The sequence below is a fragment of the Nerophis lumbriciformis genome, linkage group LG12 (assembly GCF_033978685.3).
Source record: "Nerophis lumbriciformis linkage group LG12, RoL_Nlum_v2.1, whole genome shotgun sequence".
Classification (NCBI taxonomy): Eukaryota; Metazoa; Chordata; class Actinopteri; order Syngnathiformes; family Syngnathidae; genus Nerophis; species Nerophis lumbriciformis.
Window position 1 is genome coordinate 8,801,468 of NC_084559.2, and position 23,098 is coordinate 8,824,565.

Here is a 23,098-nt window from a genome sequence, read left to right on the forward strand (position 1 = left end):
ATCACTGCTCTCGAGAAGATCTGCATGGAGGAATGGGCCAAAATACCAGCTACTGTGTGTGCAAACCTGGTAAAGACCTATAGTAATCGTTTGACCTCTGTTATTGCCAACAAAGGTTATATTACAAAGTACTGAGTAGAATTTTTGTTATTGACCAAATACTTATTTTCCACCATAATTTACAAATAAATTCTTTAAAAATCCTACAATATGAATTCCTGGATTTTTTTTTCACATTCTGTCTCTCACAGTTGAAGTGTACCTATGATGAAAATTACAGACCTCTGTCATCATTTTAAGTGGGAGAACTTGCACAATTGGTGGCTGACTAAATACTTTTTTGCCCCACTGTATATATATATATATATATATATATATATATGTGTGTGTGTGTGTGTGTGTATATGTTACTCATCAGTTACTCAGTACTTGAGTAGTTTTTTCACAACATACTTTTAACTTTTACTCAAGTAAATATTTGGGTGACTACTCCTTACTTTTACTTGAGTAATAAATCTCTAAAGTAACAGTACTCTTACTTGAGTACAATTTCTGGCTACTCTACCCACCTCTGGATCTAACCACTAGGCCACTGAGCGGATTTTCAGAATGCTCGACACAATGGAAATAGAGGATGTGTAGCAAGGGATGGCCCACTTAAATAAATAAATACTAATAAGCTAATGTGAGGACCTAACAGTATATATTGCAAATATATAAGAAAATGAGTGTTTGGACATCCTGACCTTGGGTACCAAGTGGTACCAAGCGGTGCCGTCCTGTCAGAGCAGGTTGACGCCATGTTTGAGTAGTCTGTGTCGCGTCTTGGCCGGCAGCGAGAAGGCGCTGTCCTGATGGTTGGGGATGCCCGAGTTCCTCAGCGCGGCGCCGTGCTGCAGGAAGTACGTCTCCTGGGCGGCGTTGCGGGTCCCGTAGATGGCGGCGCTGGCGTTCCTGCAGTGGAACAACAAGAAATAAGACGGGACACCTTAGCGTGATAGACTTGATGGAAAAAGTCTAGGGGCCCCCGCAGGGGCCGTGAAAGGCCCCCCCACCCCCGCCACTCTCTGACACACTGACCTGATAATAGCCTCCTGCAGAGTTTCAGTGCTACAGAAATGCGAGTGAAGAAGCGATGCGGCTCTGACAAAAGGCCGCTCGGGGCCTCCCCCCGCTCCGGCAGACATGTTGGCTGCAGACACACAAGAACGTCAACCTGGCCAGCTTTTCTTGCTGCACAAAAGGAGCGAAGGCACTTCTTCTACTTTTCCAGGAGATTGGAGAAACTCACTCATTAGCGTGCTCCGAGCGCAGTCGAAGTGGGCGAAGACGTAAGGTCCCGCGGTGGCCGGCGCCCCCGGAGAGACGGTCCTGAGGTGTGCCTCCAGTCCATTCAGCGACGCCAAGCAGCTGTGATGCTGCATAAGAGGAGGACAGTTAGCATCACAAAAGAGCAGTTAGTGTACTTTCAAAAACTGCCCCCGGCCCTTTTTTTTTTACCCCCACATTCACATTCAAAGATGGAGGATGATAAATATTCTAAAGCAAGTCTTTTTCAACCTTTTCTCAGCCAAGGCACATTTTTTTCATTGAGAAAATGCAGAGGCACACCAACAACAGAAAACATTCAAAAATGAAACTCAGTAGACAGTAAAAAGTCGTTAAATATGACTTTAAAGCATAACCAAGCATGCATCACTATAGCTCTTGTCTCAAAGTAGGTGTACTGTCACCACCTGTCACGTCACACCCTGACTTATTTGGACTTTTTTGCTGTTTTCCTGTGTGTAGTGTTTTACTTCTTGTCTTGCGCTCCTATTTTGGTGGCTTTTTCTCTTTTTTTGGTATTTTCCTGTAGCAGTTTCATGTCTTCCTTTGAGCGATAACTTCCCGCATCTACTTTGTTTTAGCAGTCAAGAATATTTCAGTTGTTTTTATGCTTCTTTGTGTGGACATTGTTGATTGTCATGTCATGTTTGGATGTACATTGTCTTTGCTCCACAGTAAGTCTTTGCTGTCGTCCAGCATTCTGTTTTTGTTTACTTTGCAGCCAGTTCAGTTTTAGTTTAGTTTTGCATAGCCTTCCCTAAGCTTCAGTGCCTTTTGTTTATTTTCAGTTTAGGCGTTAGATACCTTTTTACCTGCACCTTGCCTCCCACTGTCGTCTGCATATTGACACCACAAACCATCTACAAAGCAATTAGCTACCTGCTGCCACCTACTGATATGGAAGAGTATTACACATTTACTCTGCCGCGCTCTAGACCGGTGTTTTTCAACCTTTTTTGAGCCAAGGCACATTTCTTTCATTGGAAAAATCCCGAGGCACACCACTAGCGGAAAACATAAAAAAATGAATCTCAGCAGCCAATTGTTGGATATAAAATCAAACCATAACCAAGCATGCATCACTATAGCTCTTGTCTCAAAGTAGGTGTACTGTCACCACCTGTCACATCACACCCTGACTTATTTGGACTTTTTTTGCTGTTTAGTTCTTGTCTTGCGCTCCTATTTTGGTGGCTTTTTCTCTTTTTTTTGGTATTTTCCTGTAGCAGTTTCATGTCTTCCTTTGAGCGATAATTTCCCGCATCTACTTTGTTTTAGCAATCAAGAATATTTCAGTTGTTTTTATGCTTCTTTGTGGGGACATTGTTGATTGTCATGTCATGTTTGGATGTACATTGTCTGCTCCACAGTAAGTCTTTGCTGTCGTCCAGCATTCTGTTTTTATTTACTTTGCAGCCAGTTCAGTTTTAGTTTAGTTTTACATAGCCTTCCCTAAGCTTCAGTGCCTTTTGTTTATTTTTGGTTTAGGCGTTAGATACCTTTTTACCTGCACCTTGCCTCCCGCTGTCGTCTGCATATTGTAAACACCACAAACCATCTACACAGCAATTAGCTACCTGCTGCCACCTACTGATATGGAAGAGTATTACACATTTACTCTGCCGCGCTCTAGACCAGTGTTTTTCAACCTTTTTTTGAGCCAAGGCACATTTTTTTCATTGGAAAAATCCCGAGGCACACCACTAGCGGAAAAAATAAAAAAATGAATCTCAGCAGCCAATTGGATATGACTTTAAAGCATAACCAAGCATGCATCACAATAGCTCTTGTCTCAAAGTAGGTGTACTGTCACCACCTGTCACATCACACCCTGACTTATTTGGACTTTTTTTGCTGTTTAGTTCTTGTCTTGCGCTCCTATTTTGGTGGCTTTTTCTCTTTTTTTTGGTATTTTCTTGTAGAAGTTTCATGTCTTCCTTTGAGCGATATTCCCCGCATCTACTTTGTTTTAGCAATCAAGAATATTTCAGTTGTTTTTATCCTTCTTTGTGTGGACATTGTTGATTGTCATGTCATGTTCGGATGTACTTTGTGGACGCCGTCTTTGCTCCGCAGTAAGTCTTTGCTGTCGTCCAGCATTCTGATTTTGTTTACTTTGCAGCCAGTTCAGTTTTAGTTTAGTTTTACATATCCTTCCCTAAGCTTCAGTGCCTTTAGTTTATTTTTGGTTTAGGCGTTAGATACCTTTTTACCTGTACCCTGCCTCCCGCTGTCGTCTGCATATTGTAAACACCACAAACCATCTACACAGCAATTAGTTACCTGCTGCCACCTACTGATATGGAAGAGTATTACACGGTTACTCTGCCGCGCTCTAGACCAGTGTTTTTTAACCTTTTTTGAGCCAAGGCACATTTCTTTCATTGGAAAAATCCCGAGGCACACCACTAGCGGAAAACATAAAAAAATGAATCTCGGCAGCCAATTGTTGGATATAAAATCAAACCATAACCAAGCATGCATCACTATAGCTCTTGTCTCAAAGTAGGTGTACTGTCACCACCTGTCACATCACACCCTGACTTATTTGGACTTTTTTTGCTGTTTAGTTCTTGTCTTGCGCTCCTATTTTGGTGGCTTTTTCTCTTTTTTTGGTATTTTCCTGTAGCAGTTTCATGTCTTCCTTTGAGCGATATTTCTACTTTGTTTTAGCAATCAAGAATATTTCAGTTGTTTTTATCCTTCTTTGTGGGGACATTGTTGATTGTCATGTCATGTTCGGATGTACTTTGTGGACGCCGTCTTTGCTCCGCAGTAAGTCTTTGCTGTCGTCCAGCATTCTGTTTTTGTTTACTTTGCAGCCAGTTCAGTTTTAGTTTAGTTTTACACAGCCTTCCCTAAGCTTCAATGACTTTTGTTTATTTTTGGTTTAGGCGTTAGATACCTTTTTACCTGCACCCTGCCTCCCACTGTCGTCTGCATATTGTAAACACCACAAACCATGTTTCCGACATCTACAAAGCAATAAGCTACCTGCTGCCACCTACTGATATGGAAGAGTATTACACGGTTACTCTGCCGTGCTCTAGAACAGTGTTTTTCAACCTTTTTTGAGCCAAGGCACATTTCTTTCATTGGAAAAATCCCGAGGCACACCACTAGCGGAAAACATAAAAAAATGAATCTCGGCAGCCAATTGTTGGATATAAAATCAAACCATAACCAAGCATGCATCACTATAGCTCTTGTCTCAAAGTAGGTGTACTGTCACCACCTGTCACATCACACCCTGACTTATTTTCACTTTTTTTGCTGTTTAGTTCTTGTCTTGCGCTCCTATTTTGGTGGCTTTTTCTCTTTTTTTTGGTATTTTCCTGTAGCAGTTTCATGTCTTCCTTTGAGCGATAATTTCCCGCATCTACTTTGTTTTAGCAGTCAAGAATATTTCAGTTGTTTTTATGCTTCTTTGTGTGGACATTGTTGATTGTCATGTCATGTTCGGATGTACTTTGTGGGCGCCGTCTTTGCTCCACAGTAAGTCTTTGCTGTCGTCCAGCATTCTGTTTTTGTTTACTTTGTAGCCAGTTCAGTTTTAGTTTCGTTCTGGCGACTTTTTCTCTTTTTTTGGTATTTTCCTGTAGCAGTTTCATGTCTTCCTTTGAGCGATAATTTCCCCGCATCTACTTTGTTTTAGCAATCAAGAATTTTTCAGTTCTTTTTATGCTTCTTTGTGTGGACATTGTTGATTGTCATGTCATGTTCGGATGTACTTTGTGGACGCCGTCTTTGCTCCGCAGTAAGTCTTTGCTGTCGTCCAGCATTCTGTTTTTGTTTACTTTGCAGCCAGTTTAGTTTTAGTTTAGTTTTACACAGCCTTCCCTAAGCTTCAGTGCCTTTTGTTTATTTTTGGTTTAGGTGTTAGATACCTTTTTACCTGCACCTTGCCTCCCGCTGTCGTCTGCATATTGTTAACACCACAAACCATCTACACAGCAATTAGCTACCTGCTGCCACCTACTGATATGGAAGAGTATTACACGGTTACTCTGCCGCGCTCTAGACCAGTGTTTTTCAACCTTTTTTGAGCCAAGGCACATTTCTTTCATTGGAAAAATCCCGAGGCACACCACTAGCGGAAAACATAAAAAAATGAATCTCAGCAGCCAATTGTTGGATATAAAATCAAACCATAACCAAGCATGCATCACAATAGCTCTTGTCTCAAAGTAGGTGTACTGTCACCACCTGTCACATCACACCATGACTTATTTGGACTTTTTTTGCTGTTTAGTTCTTGTCTTGCGCTCCTATTTTGGTGGCTTTTTCTCCTTTTTTGGTATTTTCCTGTAGCAGTTTCATGTCTTCCTTTGAGCGATATTCCCCGCATCTACTTTGTTTTAGCAGTCAAGAATATTTCAGTTGTTTTTATGCTTCTTTGTGTGGACATTGTTGATTGTCATGTCATGTTTGGATGTACATTGTCTTTGCTCCACAGTAAGTCTTTGCTGTCGTCCAGCATTCTGTTTTTGTTTACTTTGCAGCCAGTTCAGTTTTAGTTTAGTTTTACACAGCCTTCCCTAAGCTTCAGTGCCTTTTGTTTATTTTCGGTTTAGGCGTTAGATACCTTTTTACCTGCACCTTGCCTCCCACTGTCGTCTGCATATTGTAAACACCACAAACCATCTACAAAGCAATTAGCTACCTGCTGCCACCTACTGATATGGAAGAGTATTACACATTTACTCTTCCGCGCTCTCAACCTTTTTTGAGCCAAGGCACATTTCTTTCATTGGAAAAATCCCGAGGCACACCACTAGCGGAAAACATAAAAAAATGAATCTCGGCAGCCAATTGTTGGATATAAAATCAAACCATAACCAAGCATGCATCACTATAGCTCTTGTCTCAAAGTAGGTGTACTGTCACCACCTGTCACATCACACCCTGACTTATTTGGACTTTTTTTGCTGTTTAGTTCTTGTCTTGCGCTCCTATTTTGGTGGCTTTTTCTCTTTTTTTGGTATTTTCCTGTAGCAGTTTCATGTCTTCCTTTGAGCGATAATTTCCCGCATCTACTTTGTTTTAGCAATCAAGAATATTTCAGTTGTTTTTATCCTTCTTTGTGGGGACATTGTTGATTGTCATGTCATGTTTGGATGTACATTGTCTTTGCTCCACAGTAAGTCTTTGCTGTCGTCCAGCATTCTGTTTTTGTTTACTTTGCAGCCAGTTCAGTTTTAGTTTAGTTTTACATAGCCTTCCCTAAGCTTCAGTGCCTTTTGTTTATTTTCGGTTTAGGCGTTAGATACCTTTTTACCTGCACCTTGCCTCCCGCTGTCGTCTGCATATTGTAAACACCACAAACCATGTTTCCGACATCTACACAGCAATTAGCTACCTGCTGCCACCTACTGATATGGAAGAGTATTACACGGTTACTCTGCCGCGCTCTAGACCAGTGTTTTTCAACCTTTTTTGAGCCAAGGCACATTTCTTTCATTGGAAAAATCCCGAGGCACACCACTAGCGGAAAACATAAAAAAATGAATCTCAGCAGCCAATTGTTGGATATAAAATCAAACCATAACCAAGCATGCATCACTATAGCTCTTGTCTCAAAGTAGGTGTACTGTCACCACCTGTCACATCACACCCTGACTTATTTGGACTTTTTTGCTGTTTAGTTCTTGTCTTGCGCTCCTATTTTGGTGGCTTTTTCTCTTTTTTTGGTATTTTCCTGTAGCAGTTTCATGTCTTCCTTTGAGCGATATTTTCCCGCATCTACTTTGTTTTAGCAATCAAGAATATTTCAGTTGTTTTTATCCTTCTTTGTGGGGACATTGTTGATTGTCATGTCATGTTTGGATGTACATTGTCTTTGCTCCACAGTAAGTCTTTGCTGTCGTCCAGCATTCTGTTTTTGTTTACTTTGCAGCCAGTTCAGTTTTAGTTTTACATATCCTTCCCTAAGCTTCAATGCCTTTTGTTTATTTTTGGTTTAGGCGTTAGATACCTTTTTACCTGCACCTTGCCTCCCACTGTCGTCTGCATATTGTAAACACCACAAACCATCTACACAGCAATTAGCTACCTGCTGCCACCTACTGATATGGAAGAGTATTACACGGTTACTCTGCCGCGCTCTAGACCAGTGTTTTTCAACCTTTTTTGAGCCAAGGCACATTTCTTTCATTGGAAAAATCCCGAGGCACACCACTAGCGGAAAACATAAAAAAATGAATCTCGGCAGCCAATTGTTGGATATAAAATCAAACCATAACCAAGCATGCATCACAATAGCTCTTGTCTCAAAGTAGGTGTACTGTCACCACCTGTCACATCACACCCTGACTTATTTGGACTTTTTTTGCTGTTTAGTTCTTGTCTTGCGCTCCTATTTTGGTGGCTTTTTCTCTTTTTGTGGTATTTTCCTGTAGCAGTTTCATGTCTTCCTTTGAGCGATATTTCTACTTTGTTTTAGCAATCAAGAATATTTCAGTTGTTTTTATCCTTCTTTGTGGGGACATTGTTGATTGTCATGTCATGTTTCGGATGTACTTTGTGGACGCCGTCTTTGCTCCGCAGTAAGTCTTTGCTGTCGTCCAGCATTCTGTTTTTGTTTACTTTGCAGCCAGTTCAGTTTTAGTTTAGTTTTACATAGCCTTCCCTAAGCTTCAGTGCCTTTTGTTTATTTTCGGTTTAGGCGTTAGATACCTTTTTACCTGTACCCTGCCTCCCGCTGTCTGCATATTGTAAACACCACAAACCATGTTTCCGACATCTACACAGCAATTAGCTACCTGCTGCCACCTACTGATATGGAAGAGTATTACACATTTACTCTGCCGCGCTCTAGACCAGTGTTTTTCAACCTTTTTTTGAGCCAGGGCACATTTTTTTCATTGGAAAAATCCCGAGGCACACCACTAGCGGAAAACATAAAAAAATGAATCTCGGCAGCCAATTGTTGGATATAAAATCAAACCATAACCAAGCATGCATCACTATAGCTCTTGTCTCAAAGTAGGTGTACTGTCACCACCTGTCACATCACACCATGACTTATTTGGACTTTTTTTGCTGTTTAGTTCTTGTCTTGCGCTCCTATTTTTGGTGGCTTTTTCTCTTTTTTTGGTATTTTCCTGTAGCAGTTTCATGTCTTCCTTTGAGCGATAATTTCCCACATCTACTTTGTTTTAGCAATCAAGAATATTTCAGTTGTTTTTATCCTTCTTTGTGGGGACATTGTTGATTGTCATGTCATGTTCGGATGTACTTTGTGGACGCCGTCTTTGCTCCGCGGTAAGTCTTTGCTGTCGTCCAGCATTCTGTTTTTGTTTACTTTGCAGCCAGTTCAGTTTTAGTTTAGTTTTACATAGCCTTCCCTAAGCTTCAATGCCTTTTGTTTATTTTCGGTTTAGGCGTTAGATACCTTTTTACCTGTACCTTGCCTCCCACTGTCGTCTGCATATTGTAAACACCACAAACCATGTTTCCGACATCTACAAAGCAATTAGCTACCTGCTGCCACCTACTGATATGGAAGAGTATTACACGGTTACTCTGCCGTGCTCTAGAACAGTGTTTTTCAACCTTTTTTGAGCCAAGGCACATTTCTTTCATTGGAAAAATCCCGAGGCACACCACTAGCGGAAAACATAAAAAAATGAATCTCGGCAGCCAATTGTTGGATATAAAATCAAACCATAACCAAGCATGCATCACTATAGCTCTTGTCTCAAAGTAGGTGTACTGTCACCACCTGTCACATCACACCCTGACTTATTTTCACTTTTTTTGCTGTTTAGTTCTTGTCTTGCGCTCCTATTTTGGTGGCTTTTTCTCTTTTTTTTGGTATTTTCCTGTAGCAGTTTCATGTCTTCCTTTGAGCGATAATTTCCCGCATCTACTTTGTTTTAGCAGTCAAGAATATTTCAGTTGTTTTTATGCTTCTTTGTGTGGACATTGTTGATTGTCATGTCATGTTCGGATGTACTTTGTGGGCGCCGTCTTTGCTCCACAGTAAGTCTTTGCTGTCGTCCAGCATTCTGTTTTTGTTTACTTTGTAGCCAGTTCAGTTTTAGTTTCGTTCTGGCGACTTTTTCTCTTTTTTTGGTATTTTCCTGTAGCAGTTTCATGTCTTCCTTTGAGCGATAATTTCCCCGCATCTACTTTGTTTTAGCAATCAAGAATTTTTCAGTTCTTTTTATGCTTCTTTGTGTGGACATTGTTGATTGTCATGTCATGTTCGGATGTACTTTGTGGACGCCGTCTTTGCTCCGCAGTAAGTCTTTGCTGTCGTCCAGCATTCTGTTTTTGTTTACTTTGCAGCCAGTTTAGTTTTAGTTTAGTTTTACACAGCCTTCCCTAAGCTTCAGTGCCTTTTGTTTATTTTTGGTTTAGGTGTTAGATACCTTTTTACCTGCACCTTGCCTCCCGCTGTCGTCTGCATATTGTTAACACCACAAACCATCTACACAGCAATTAGCTACCTGCTGCCACCTACTGATATGGAAGAGTATTACACAGTTACTCTGCCGCGCTCTAGACCAGTGTTTTTCAACCTTTTTTGAGCCAAGGCACATTTCTTTCATTGGAAAAATCCCGAGGCACACCACTAGCGGAAAACATAAAAAAATGAATCTCAGCAGCCAATTGTTGGATATAAAATCAAACCATAACCAAGCATGCATCACAATAGCTCTTGTCTCAAAGTAGGTGTACTGTCACCACCTGTCACATCACACCATGACTTATTTGGACTTTTTTTGCTGTTTAGTTCTTGTCTTGCGCTCCTATTTTGGTGGCTTTTTCTCCTTTTTTGGTATTTTCCTGTAGCAGTTTCATGTCTTCCTTTGAGCGATATTCCCCGCATCTACTTTGTTTTAGCAGTCAAGAATATTTCAGTTGTTTTTATGCTTCTTTGTGTGGACATTGTTGATTGTCATGTCATGTTTGGATGTACATTGTCTTTGCTCCACAGTAAGTCTTTGCTGTCGTCCAGCATTCTGTTTTTGTTTACTTTGCAGCCAGTTCAGTTTTAGTTTAGTTTTACACAGCCTTCCCTAAGCTTCAGTGCCTTTTGTTTATTTTCGGTTTAGGCGTTAGATACCTTTTTACCTGCACCTTGCCTCCCACTGTCGTCTGCATATTGTAAACACCACAAACCATCTACAAAGCAATTAGCTACCTGCTGCCACCTACTGATATGGAAGAGTATTACACATTTACTCTTCCGCGCTCTCAACCTTTTTTGAGCCAAGGCACATTTCTTTCATTGGAAAAATCCCGAGGCACACCACTAGCGGAAAACATAAAAAAATGAATCTCGGCAGCCAATTGTTGGATATAAAATCAAACCATAACCAAGCATGCATCACTATAGCTCTTGTCTCAAAGTAGGTGTACTGTCACCACCTGTCACATCACACCCTGACTTATTTGGACTTTTTTTGCTGTTTAGTTCTTGTCTTGCGCTCCTATTTTGGTGGCTTTTTCTCTTTTTTTGGTATTTTCCTGTAGCAGTTTCATGTCTTCCTTTGAGCGATAATTTCCCGCATCTACTTTGTTTTAGCAATCAAGAATATTTCAGTTGTTTTTATCCTTCTTTGTGGGGACATTGTTGATTGTCATGTCATGTTTGGATGTACATTGTCTTTGCTCCACAGTAAGTCTTTGCTGTCGTCCAGCATTCTGTTTTTGTTTACTTTGCAGCCAGTTCAGTTTTAGTTTAGTTTTACATAGCCTTCCCTAAGCTTCAGTGCCTTTTGTTTATTTTCGGTTTAGGCGTTAGATACCTTTTTACCTGCACCTTGCCTCCCGCTGTCGTCTGCATATTGTAAACACCACAAACCATGTTTCCGACATCTACAAAGCAATTAGCTACCTGCTGCCACCTACTGATATGGAAGAGTATTACACGGTTACTCTGCCGCGCTCTAGACCAGTGTTTTTCAACCTTTTTTGAGCCAAGGCACATTTCTTTCATTGGAAAAATCCCGAGGCACACCACTAGCGGAAAACATAAAAAAATGAATCTCAGCAGCCAATTGTTGGATATAAAATCAAACCATAACCAAGCATGCATCACTATAGCTCTTGTCTCAAAGTAGGTGTACTGTCACCACCTGTCACATCACACCCTGACTTATTTGGACTTTTTTGCTGTTTAGTTCTTGTCTTGCGCTCCTATTTTGGTGGCTTTTTCTCTTTTTTTGGTATTTTCCTGTAGCAGTTTCATGTCTTCCTTTGAGCGATATTTTCCCGCATCTACTTTGTTTTAGCAATCAAGAATATTTCAGTTGTTTTTATCCTTCTTTGTGGGGACATTGTTGATTGTCATGTCATGTTTGGATGTACATTGTCTTTGCTCCACAGTAAGTCTTTGCTGTCGTCCAGCATTCTGTTTTTGTTTACTTTGCAGCCAGTTCAGTTTTAGTTTTACATATCCTTCCCTAAGCTTCAATGCCTTTTGTTTATTTTTGGTTTAGGCGTTAGATACCTTTTTACCTGCACCTTGCCTCCCACTGTCGTCTGCATATTGTAAACACCACAAACCATCTACACAGCAATTAGCTACCTGCTGCCACCTACTGATATGGAAGAGTATTACACGGTTACTCTGCCGCGCTCTAGACCAGTGTTTTTCAACCTTTTTTGAGCCAAGGCACATTTCTTTCATTGGAAAAATCCCGAGGCACACCACTAGCGGAAAACATAAAAAAATGAATCTCAGCAGCCAATTGTTGGATATAAAATCAAACCATAACCAAGCATGCATCACTATAGCTCTTGTCTCAAAGTAGGTGTACTGTCACCACCTGTCACATCACACCCTGACTTATTTGGACTTTTTTTGCTGTTTAGTTCTTGTCTTGCGCTCCTATTTTGGTGGCTTTTTCTCCTTTTTTGGTATTTTCCTGTAGCAGTTTCATGTCTTCCTTTGAGCGATATTCCCCGCATCTACTTTGTTTTAGCAATCAAGAATATTTCAGTTGTTTTTATCCTTCTTTGTGTGGACATTGTTGATTGTCATGTCATGTTTGGATGTACATTGTCTTTGCTCCACAGTAAGTCTTTGCTGTCGTCCAGCATTCTGTTTTTGTTTACTTTGCAGCCAGTTCAGTTTTAGTTTAGTTTTACACAGCCTTCCCTAAGCTTCAGTGCCTTTTGTTTATTTTCGGTTTAGGCGTTAGATACCTTTTTACCTGCACCCTGCCTCCCACTGTCGTCTGCATATTGTAAACACCACAAACCATCTACACAGCAATTAGCTACCTGCTGCCACCTACTGATATGGAAGAGTATTACACGGTTACTCTGCCGCGCTCTAGACCAGTGTTTTTCAACCTTTTTTGAGCCAAGGCACATTTCTTTCATTGGAAAAATCCCGAGGCACACCACGAGCGGAAAACATAAAAAAATGAATCTCAGCAGCCAATTGTTGGATATAAAATCAAACCATAACCAAGCATGCATCACTATAGCTCTTGTCTCAAAGTAGGTGTACTGTCACCACCTGTCACATCACACCCTGACTTATTTTCACTTTTTTGCTGTTTAGTTCTTGTCTTGCACTCCTATTTTGGTGGCTTTTTCTCTTTTTTTGGTATTTTCCTGTAGCAGTTTCATGTCTTCCTTTGAGCGATATTTCCCCGCATCTACTTTGTTTTAGCAATCAAGAATATTTCAGTTGTTTTTATCCTTCTTTGTGGGGACATTGTTGATTGTCATGTCATGTTTGGATGTACATTGTCTTTGCTCCGCAGTAAGTCTTTGCTGTCGTCCAGCATTCTGTTTTTGTTTACTTTGCAGCCAGTTCACTTTTAGTTTAGTTTTACACAGCCTTCCCTAAGCTTCAGTGCCTTTTGTTTATTTTCGGTTTAGGCGTTAGATACCTTTTTACCTGCACCTTGCCTCCCGCTGTCGTCTGCATATTGTAAACACCACAAACCATCTACAAAGCAATTAGCTACCTGCTGCCACCTACTGATATGGAAGAGTATTACACGGTTACTCTGCCGCGCTCTAGACCAGTGTTTTTCAACCTTTTTTTGAGCCAAGGCACATTTCTTTCATTGGAAAAATCCCGAGGCACACCACTAGCGGAAAACATAAAAAAATGAATCTCGGCAGCCAATTGTTGGATATAAAATCAAAGCATAACCAAGCATGCATCACTATAGCTCTTGTCTCAAAGTAGGTGTACTGTCACCACCTGTCACATCACACCCTGACTTATTTGGACTTTTTTTGCTGTTTAGTTCTTGTCTTGCGCTCCTATTTTGGTGGCTTTTTCTCTTTTTTTTGGTATTTTCCTGTAGCAGTTTCATGTCTTCCTTTGAGCGATAATTTCCCGCATCTACTTTGTTTTAGCAATCAAGAATATTTCAGTTGTTTTTATCCTTCTTTGTGGGGACATTGTTGATTGTCATGTCATGTTTGGATGTACATTGTCTTTGCTCCACAGTAAGTCTTTGCTGTCGTCCAGCATTCTGTTTTTGTTTACTTTGCAGCCAGTTCAGTTTTAGTTTAGTTTTACATAGCCTTCCCTAAGCTTCAGTGCCTTTTGTTTATTTTCGGTTTAGGCGTTAGATACCTTTTTACCTGCACCTTGCCTCCCACTGTCGTCTGCATATTGTAAACACCACAAACCATCTACACAGCAATTAGCTACCTGCTGCCACCTACTGATATGGAAGAGTATTACACATTTACTCTGCCGCGCTCTAGACCAGTGTTTTTCAACCTTTTTTGAGCCAAGGCACATTTTTTTCATTGGAAAAATCCCGAGGCACACCACTAGCGGAAAACATGAAAAAATGAATCTCAGCAGCCAATTGTTGGATATAAAATCAAACCATAACCAAGCATGCATCACTATAGCTCTTGTCTCAAAGTAGGTGTACTGTCACCACCTGTCATGTCACACCCTGACTTATTTGGACTTTTTTTGCTGTTTAGTTCTTGTCTTGCGCTCCTATTTTGGTGGCTTTTTCTCCTTTTTTGGTATTTTCCTGTAGCAGTTTCATGTCTTCCTTTGAGCGATATTCCCCGCATCTACTTTGTTTTAGCAATCAAGAATATTTCAGTTGTTTTTATCCTTCTTTGTGTGGACATTGTTGATGGTCATGTCATGTTCGGATGTACTTTGTGGACGCCGTCTTTGCTCCGCAGTAAGTCTTTGCTGTCGTCCAGCATTCTGTTTTTGTTTACTTTGCAGCCAGTTCACTTTTAGTTTAGTTTTACATACCCTTCCCTAAGCTTCAGTGCCTTTTGTTTATTTTCGGTTTAGGCGTTAGATACCTTTTTACCTGTACCCTGCCTCCCGCTGTCGTCTGCATATTGTAAACACCACAAACCATCTACACAGCAATTAGCTACCTGCTGCCACCTACTGATATGGAAGAGTATTACACGGTTACTCTGCCGCGCTCTAGACCAGTGTTTTTCAACCTTTTTTGAGCCAAGGCACATTTCTTTCATTGGAAAAATCCCGAGGCACACCACTAGCGGAAAACATAAAAAAATTAATCTCAGCAGCCAATTGTTGGATATAAAATCAAACCATAACCAAGCATGCATCACAATAGCTCTTGTCTCAAAGTAGGTGTACTGTCACCACCTGTCACATCACACCCTGACTTATTTGGACTTTTTTGCTGTTTACTTCTTGTCTTGCGCTCCTATTTTGGTGGCTTTTTCTCCTTTTTTGGTATTTTCCTGTAGCAGTTTCATGTCTTCCTTTGAGCGATATTTCCCCGCATCTACTTTGTTTTAGCAATCAAGAATATTTCAGTTGTTTTTATCCTTCTTTGTGGGGACATTGTTGATTGTCATGTCATGTTCGGATGTACTTTGTGGACGCCGTCTTTGCTCCACAGTAAGTCTTTGCTGTCGTCCAGCATTCTGTTTTTGTTTACTTTGCAGCCAGTTCAGTTTTAGTTTAGTTTTACACAGCCTTCACTAAGCTTCAATGACTTTTGTTTATTTTTGGTTTAGGCGTTAGATACCTTTTTACCTGCACCTTGCCTCCCACTGTCGTCTGCATATTGTAAACACCACAAACCATGTTCCCGACATCTACAAAGCAATTAGCTACCTGCTGCCACCTACTGATATGGAAGAGTATTACACGGTTACTCTGCCGCGCTCTAGACCAGTGTTTTTCAACCTTTTTTGAGCCAAGGCACATTTCTTTCATTGGAAAAATCCCGAGGCACACCACTAGCGGAAAACATAAAAAAATTAATCTCAGCAGCCAATTGTTGGATATAAAATGAAACCATAACCAAGCATGCATCACTATAGCTCTTGTCTCAAAGTAGGTGTACTGTCACCACCTGTCACATCACACCCTGACTTATTTTCACTTTTTTGCCGTTTAGTTCTTGTCTTGCGCTCCTATTTTGGTGGCTTTTTCTCTTTTTTTGGTATTTTCCTGTAGCAGTTTCATGTCTTCCTTTGAGCGATATTCCCCGCATCTACTTTGTTTTAGCAATCAAGAATATTTCAGTTGTTTTTATCCTTCTTTGTGGGGACATTGTTGATTGTCATGTCATGTTCGGATGTACATTGTGGACGCCGTCTTTGCTCCACAGTAAGTCTTTGCTGTCGTCCAGCATTCTGTTTTTGTTTACTTTGCAGCCAGTTCAGTTTTAGTTTAGTTTTGCATATCCTTCCCTAAGTTCCGGTGCCTTTTGTTTATTTTTGGTTTAGGCGTTAGATACCTTTTTACCTGCACCCTGCCTCCCACTGTCGTCTGCATATTGTAAACACCACAAACCATCTACACAGCAATTAGCTACCTGCTGCCACCTACTGATATGGAAGAGTATTACACATTTACTCTGCCGCGCTCTAGACCAGTGTTTTTTAACCTTTTTGTGCCAAGGCACATTTTTTTCATTGGAAAAATCCCGAGGCACACCACTAGCGGAAAACATAAAAAAATGAATCTCAGCAGCCAATTGTTGGATATAAAATCAAACCATAACCAAGCATGCATCACTATAGCTCTTGTCTCAAAGTAGGTGTACTGTCACCACCTGTCACATCACACCCTGACTTATTTGGACTTTTTTTGCTGTTTAGTTCTTGTCTTGCGCTCCTATTTTGGTGGCTTTTCCTCTTTTTTTGGTATTTTCCTGTAGCAGTTTCATGTCTTCCTTTGAGCGATAATTTCCCCGCATCTACTTTGTTTTAGCAATCAAGAATATTTCACTTGTTTTTATCCTTCCTTGTGTGGACATTGTTGATTGTCATGTCATGTTCGGATGTACTTTGTGGACGCCGTCTTTGCTCCGCAGTAAGTCTTTGCTGTCGTCCAGCATTCTGTTTTTTGTTTACTTTGCAGCCAGTTCAGTTTTAGTTTAGTTTTACATAGCCTTCCCTAAGCTTCAGTGCCTTTTGTTTATTTTCGGTTTAGGCGTTAGATACCTTTTTACCTGTACCCTGCCTCCCGCTGTCGTCTGCATATTGTAAACACCACAAACCATGTTTCCGACATCTACACAGCAATTAGCTACCTGCTGCCACCTACTGATATGGAAGAGTATTACACGGTTACTCTGCCGCACTCTAGACCAGTGTTTTTCAACCTTTTTTGAGCCAAGGCACATTTTTTTCATTGGAAAAATCCCGAGGCACACCACCAGCGGAAAACATAAAAAAATGAATCTCGGCAGCCAATTGTTGGATATAAAATCAAACCATAACCAAGCATGCATCACTATAGCTCTTGTCTCAAAGTAGGTGTACTGTCACCACCTGTCACATCACACCCTGACTTATTTGGACTTTTTTGCTGTTTTCCTGTGTGTAGTGTTTCCTATTTTGTTGTTTATTGTCATGTCATTTATGGATGTACTTTGTGGACGCCGTCTGCTGCTCCACACACTGTAAGTCTTTGCTGTCATCCAGCATTCTGTTTTTCTTTACTTTGCAGCCAATTAAGTTGTAGTTTCGTTCTGCATAGCCTTCCCTAAGCTTCAATGCCTTTTCTTAGCGGCACTCACCTTTTTTTAATTTTTGGTTTAAGCATTAGACACCTTTTTCCCTGCACTCTGCCTCCCGCTGTTTCCGACATCTACAAAGCAATTAGCTACCTGCTGCCACCTACTGATATGGAAGAGTATTACACGGTTACTCTGCCGAGCTCTAGACAGCACCGACACTCAACAACAACACATCATTTGCAGACTATAACTACTGGATTGCAGAAAATATTTTTAACTAGAAATGTCCGATAATGGCTTTTTTGCCAATATTCGATATTCCGATATTGTCCAACTCTTAATTACCGATATCAAGCGATACCGATATATACAGTCATGGAATTAACACATTATTATGCCTAATATTGTTGTGATGCCCCGCTGGATGCATTAAACAATGTAACAAGGTTTTCCAAAATAAATCAACATGGCACTGCCATATTTATTATTGAAGTCGCATTATTTTTTTTAACATGCCTCAAAACAGCAGCTTGGAATTTGGGACATGCTCTCCCTGAGAGAGCATGAGGAGGTTGAGGTGGAGGGGGTAGGCGGTAGCGGTGGGTTTATATTGTAGCGTCCCGGAAGAGTTAGTGCTGCAAGGGGTTCTGGGTATTTGTTCTGTTGTGTTTATGTTGTGTTACGGGTGCGGATGTTCTCCCGAAATGTGTTTGTCATTCTTGTTTGGTGTGGGTTCACAGTGTGGCGTATATTTCTAACAGAGTTAAAGTTGTTTATACGGCCACCCTCTGTGTGACCTGTATGGCTGTTGACCAAGTATGCTTGTGTGTGAAAAGCCGTAGATATTATGTGACTGGGCCGGCACGCAAAGGCAGTGCCTTCAAGGTTTATTGGCGCTCTGTACTTCTCCCTACGTCCGTGTCATACATTTTGCTTTTTGAAACCGATACCGATAATTTTGAAACCGATACCGATAATTTCTGATATTACATTTTAAAGCATTTATCGGGCCGATAATATCGGCAGTTTGATATTATCGGACATCTCTATTTCTAACCCAATTACCGTATTTTCCGCACTATAAGGCGCACCTAAAAACCACAAATTTTCTCAAAAGCTGACAGTGCGCCTTATAACCCGGTGCGCTTTATATATGGATTAATATTAAGATTCATTTTCATAAAGTTTCGGTCTCGTAACTACGGTAAACAGCCGCCATCTTTTTTCCCGGTAGAACAGGAAGCGCTTCTTCTTCTACGCAAGCAACCGCCAAGGTAAGCACCCGCCCCCATAGAACAGGAAGCGCTTCTTCTTCTACTGTAAGCAACCACCCGCCCGCGTAGAAGAAGAAAAAGCGCGCGGATATTACCGTACGTTTCATTCCCTTTGTGTGTTTACATCTGTAAAGACCACAAAATGGCTCCTACTAAGCGACAGGGATCCGGTTCATGAAAAGACGCAATCTCTCCATCCGCACACGGACTACTATTTCACAGCAACTGATATTCCTGTGAACCGCACTGTGGATACAACGGGAGCACGTACGGTGAATATTCGCACCACAGGGAATGAGAAGTCATCCTTCACTGTGGTTCTAGCTTGCCATGCTAATGGCCAGAAACTTCCACCCATGGTGATATTCAAAAGGAAGACCTTGCCAAAAGAGACCTTTCCAGCCGGCGTCATCATAAAAGCTAACTCGAAGGGATGGATGGATGAAGAAAAGATGAGCGAGTGGTTAAGGGAAGTTTACGCGAAGAGGCCGGGTGGCTTTTTTCACGCAGCTCCGTCCATGTTGATATACGACTCCATGCGCGCCCACATCACGCTGGTTTTTAATATATTATTAAAGTTTGACTGACCTATTTGACTGTTTTTTTGACATTCCTTTAGCGCAGTTAGATGCGGCTTATAACACGGGGCGGCTTATAGGTGGACAAAGTTTTGAAATATGCCGTTCATTGAAGGCGCGGCTTATAACCCGGGGCGCCTTATGGTGCGGAAAATACGGTAGGTGCAATTAGATCATCTCCCACGGCACACCAGACTGTATCTCACGGTACACTAGTGTGCCGCGGCACAGTGGTTTAAAAACACTGCACTAAAAGGGTGTGGGTTCTCACCACTTCCTCCATGGCGGCTTTGTCACATAAGAAGTGAGGCTCCACCAGCAGGGCCAGGACCAGACCTTTCACCCTGTGCAGGTACAGCGTCATGGGGATCAGAGGGGAGTCGTCAGCCAGAGTGGTCTCCCTCGCTGCCTCCCAAACGCCATCCTCATTGCGGAACTCTGTCCCGCCGGTATCAAACACCTGCGCTGCGTGCGCACCTGTGCCATCTTCACTGAGCTGGCCACTGCTGCTGCGAGAACCTCCTCCAACTTCCTCCTCAGCTGGGTGAGAGACGTCTCCGTGGGGAAGAGGAGGTCTGAGCGGATCGGCGCCGGTCTGCGAGGTAACTTGTCCGAACACGGAGTCGTCCGATGCAGACGAGCCAGGACTCAAGGATGCTTTGTGAGGGCACTCGGAAGTGTCTGATGAAGTCCTGGACAGAGGGCTGGGACGTGACCGGGGCTCTTTGATTGGAGTGGAGTGCAACCTGGGGAGAAGGAAGACCCACTATGTTGGATTATGTGCGGGCGGAATGAGTGTCAAAGTGTGATTAATACCGTATTTGTTTGTCAACAGGGACGGACTGCAGGTACTGAAGTTCAAACATGGTGAGGAAGACGGTCCTGGAACTAACCGCATCACTGAATGAGCTGCTTGAACTCTGACCTTTGCTTGTCTGTGACTGAACAGAAACAAAATCTGAGCATTTTGTTTGCTCGACAACATGTAGGGACATCATCCTAGAGATTAGTACACGCTTTAGAGTAGTCAGGGTATGTCTTGTATAACAGTTAAGATTTACCATCCACTGAATAGCAGGCAACCAGGGATCAGAGGTGGGTAGAGTAGCCAGAAATTGTACTCAAGTAAGAGTACTGTTACTTCAGAGATTTATTACTCAAGTAAAAGTAAGGAGTAGTCACCCAAATATTTACTTGAGTAAAAGTAAAAAGTATGTTGTGAAAAAACTACTCAAGTACTGAGTAACTGATGAGTAACATACACACATATCATATATATACATATATACACACAAACATATATATATATATACATACACACATATATATATATATATATATATATATATATATATATATATATATATTAGAGATGCGCGGTTTGCGGACACAACCGCGGAGTCCGCGGATTATCCGCGGATCGGGCGGATGAAATTAAAAACAATAAGATTTTATCCGCTCGCGGGTCGGGTCGGGCGGATTAATTAGATATTTTTTTTATTTTTTTATTTTTTTTGCGGGTGGCAGTTAAACCAATTGGGAAATATATATACATAGTTAAATGTTGTTACCCACATACGAAAAACGAGCAGGCACCTGCAGCATATGCCACAACAGAAGAAAAGAAAAGAAAAGAGATGGACACTTTTACGGAGCGGAGAAGGGACGCCTCGCCGGGGTCCGGGACCGAGGCCCCTTCCCCCGAGAGGGCCCCACCGGGAGCCGTAGCTGAGGCGATCCGCGAGAAGGGCCCGACGCACGTCCAGGGTCACCACCGCGCCCACCGCACCGACACCCCGCCTCGTCCGCTTTCGCAGTGCGCTCACGAAAGGGGTGGGGCTCACCCTGGTTGATATAGAGAGCAGGACGGTGGCCATGGAATTTCATTTAAGGTTTGTGATAAACCATCAAACTCATTCGTTAAAAGGACTCTATAGTAATATAAAGCAAATTTTTCTGGACATTATCATGCAAGAAAAGTTTATTTTTGGGATCGCGATCACCGCGTAATGATTTTTAAAGGTTGCATTACATTATTAACTGTCCCATGTGATCAGCCAGTGCGATTGGAAGTCCATGCTCAATTATTGCCTCCGTAAATAAAACTTCGGCATTTATCACATCCAAAGAATCTGTTTGGGCGACGAAAAACGTTGAAAGTTTTCCACTTGTATCGCTAGCAACGGCATTAGACTTGTGTTTTTTTGTCCCAACGTGGTCTTTTACATCGCTAATTCCTCCGTGTCCGATCGAAAAATCTTGTCTGCACAAGGTGCAATTCGCGTAGTTTTCACCCTTTTTTTTTTTTTTTTTTTAATTAATATTAGATATATAACAACGGGCGGATGGCGGGCGGGTGCAGTTCTGATCAAACGTTACATCGGGTGCATGGCGGATGGTTGACGACTTTCTGACGCGGTTGCGGATGAAATAAATTGCCTATCCGCGCATCTCTAATATATATATATATATATATATATACACACACACATATATATATATATATATATATATATATATACACACACACATATATATATATATATATATATATATATATATATACATACATTGATATATACAGTATATAATTTATATTTATTTATTTTGCCGTTTTTGTTTACATGTTAAAGGTGTTTTAATGAATATACATGCATGTTTAACACATATAGATTCCTTTCTTTCATGAAGACAAGAATATAAGTTGGTGTATTACCTGATTCTGATGACTTGCAGAAGGTCTTATCTTATATAAGAAAAACGGACATGTCCTCTTTTGCGGAGCTGTCAGGGCGGAGTTTCTTAAATGCCTCAAATGTCCGGCATTTTGGTTGTGTGTATTTTCAACGTACGTTCATTTTTAAGAAGGGGTTAAAAACAAAACAAACAGCAGCATTGGTGAGGGAGGGGCAGAGACAGAGAGAGAGAGAGAGTTATGATAAACGCGCATGCGTCGCCAGGCTCTGCTTTTTATCCATAGATTTATCACATTTAATTTTTTATTATCTATAGCAGGGGTGTCAAAAGTGTGCCCCGGAGGCCATTTGCGGCCCACAGCTAATGTTTTAAAGGCCCACGGCACATTCTAAAAATACTATTCAAATAAACAAAAACATAACAAAAGTGAAATAAAAAAGCTTAAAGGTTAAATGTCATTTAGAAAAAGTTGCAATGTTGACTAATAAAACAAAGCTGTTTTTTTTTCTTTCAAACAGTCATTGCTCAAAACATAATATTGAATCAAAATCAATGTTATTATGAATTATTGACCTTTTCAAGGTTCCCATTACTTCACATCAAATATTCCATTAAGAAAAATATTTTTGGTGGAAGATTTTTGCAAATTTGGTAAATAAATAACCCAAAAATGTATATTTTGTTGTTTTCTTACTGTACCGAAAATGAACCGAACCGTGACCTCTAAACCGAGGTACGTACTGAACCCAAATTTTTGTGTATCGTTACACCCCTAATATATATATATATGTATTTTGTATTCTTTATAATATATTTATACAATTAAAGCCCCCTGACACCTGGTGCTCTCTGCAGTAGTGTGAATAAACATTATCATCATTCATTTTTGGGGGTTTTGACAGCTCTTTTATTGAATGTCATAAGTGATTTTGCCATGAATTGATTAACGTGGACCCCGACTTAAACAAGTTCCATCCATCCATCCATCTTCTTCCGCTTATCCGAGGTCGGGTCGCGGGGGCAGCAGCCTAAGCAGGGAAGCCCAGACTTCCCTCTCCCCAGCCACTTCGTCCAGCTCCTCCCGGGGGATCCCGAGGCGTTCCCAGGCCAGCCGGGAGACATAGTCTTCCCAACGTGTCCTGGGTCTTCCCCGTGGCCTGGACGTGCCCTAAACACCTCCCTAGGGAGGCGTTCGGGTGGCATCCTGACCAGATGCCCGAACCACCTCATCTGGCTCCTCTCCATGTGGAGGAGCAGCGGCTTTACTTTGAGCTCCCCCCGAATGACAGAGCTTCTCACCCTA

At 41.4% G+C, this 23,098-nt stretch overlaps 2 protein-coding genes across 3 annotated transcripts in view; both read right to left on the reverse strand.

Annotated features, from left to right (window-relative positions):
• Nucleotides 1–18,529, reverse strand: part of LOC133622997 (uncharacterized) — a 42,255-nt gene extending 23,726 nt beyond the window's left edge. Inside the window, exon 1 of the mRNA XM_072914290.1 lies at nt 18,312–18,529. The gene's annotated coding sequence lies outside the window, so the exon portion shown is untranslated. The remainder of the gene's footprint in view (nt 1–18,311) is intronic.
• hps4 (HPS4 biogenesis of lysosomal organelles complex 3 subunit 2) overlaps nt 1–23,098 on the reverse strand; it is a 58,383-nt gene that overhangs the window by 4,882 nt on the left and 30,403 nt on the right. The window contains exons 8-12 of one of the 2 annotated variants that reach the window (XM_061985870.2): nt 19,915–20,039; nt 19,370–19,844; nt 1,292–1,418; nt 1,081–1,192; nt 747–954 (exon numbers count right to left, since the gene is read on the reverse strand). In XM_061985870.2, coding sequence (XP_061841854.2) covers nt 783–954; nt 1,081–1,192; nt 1,292–1,418; nt 19,370–19,844; nt 19,915–20,039 — 1,011 coding nt within the window. In that variant the 3' untranslated portion in view covers nt 747–782. Of the gene's footprint in view, nt 1–436; nt 955–1,080; nt 1,193–1,291; nt 1,419–19,369; nt 19,845–19,914; nt 20,040–23,098 lie in introns of those variants that run through there. The other variant, XM_061985869.2, reaches the window with a different exon arrangement.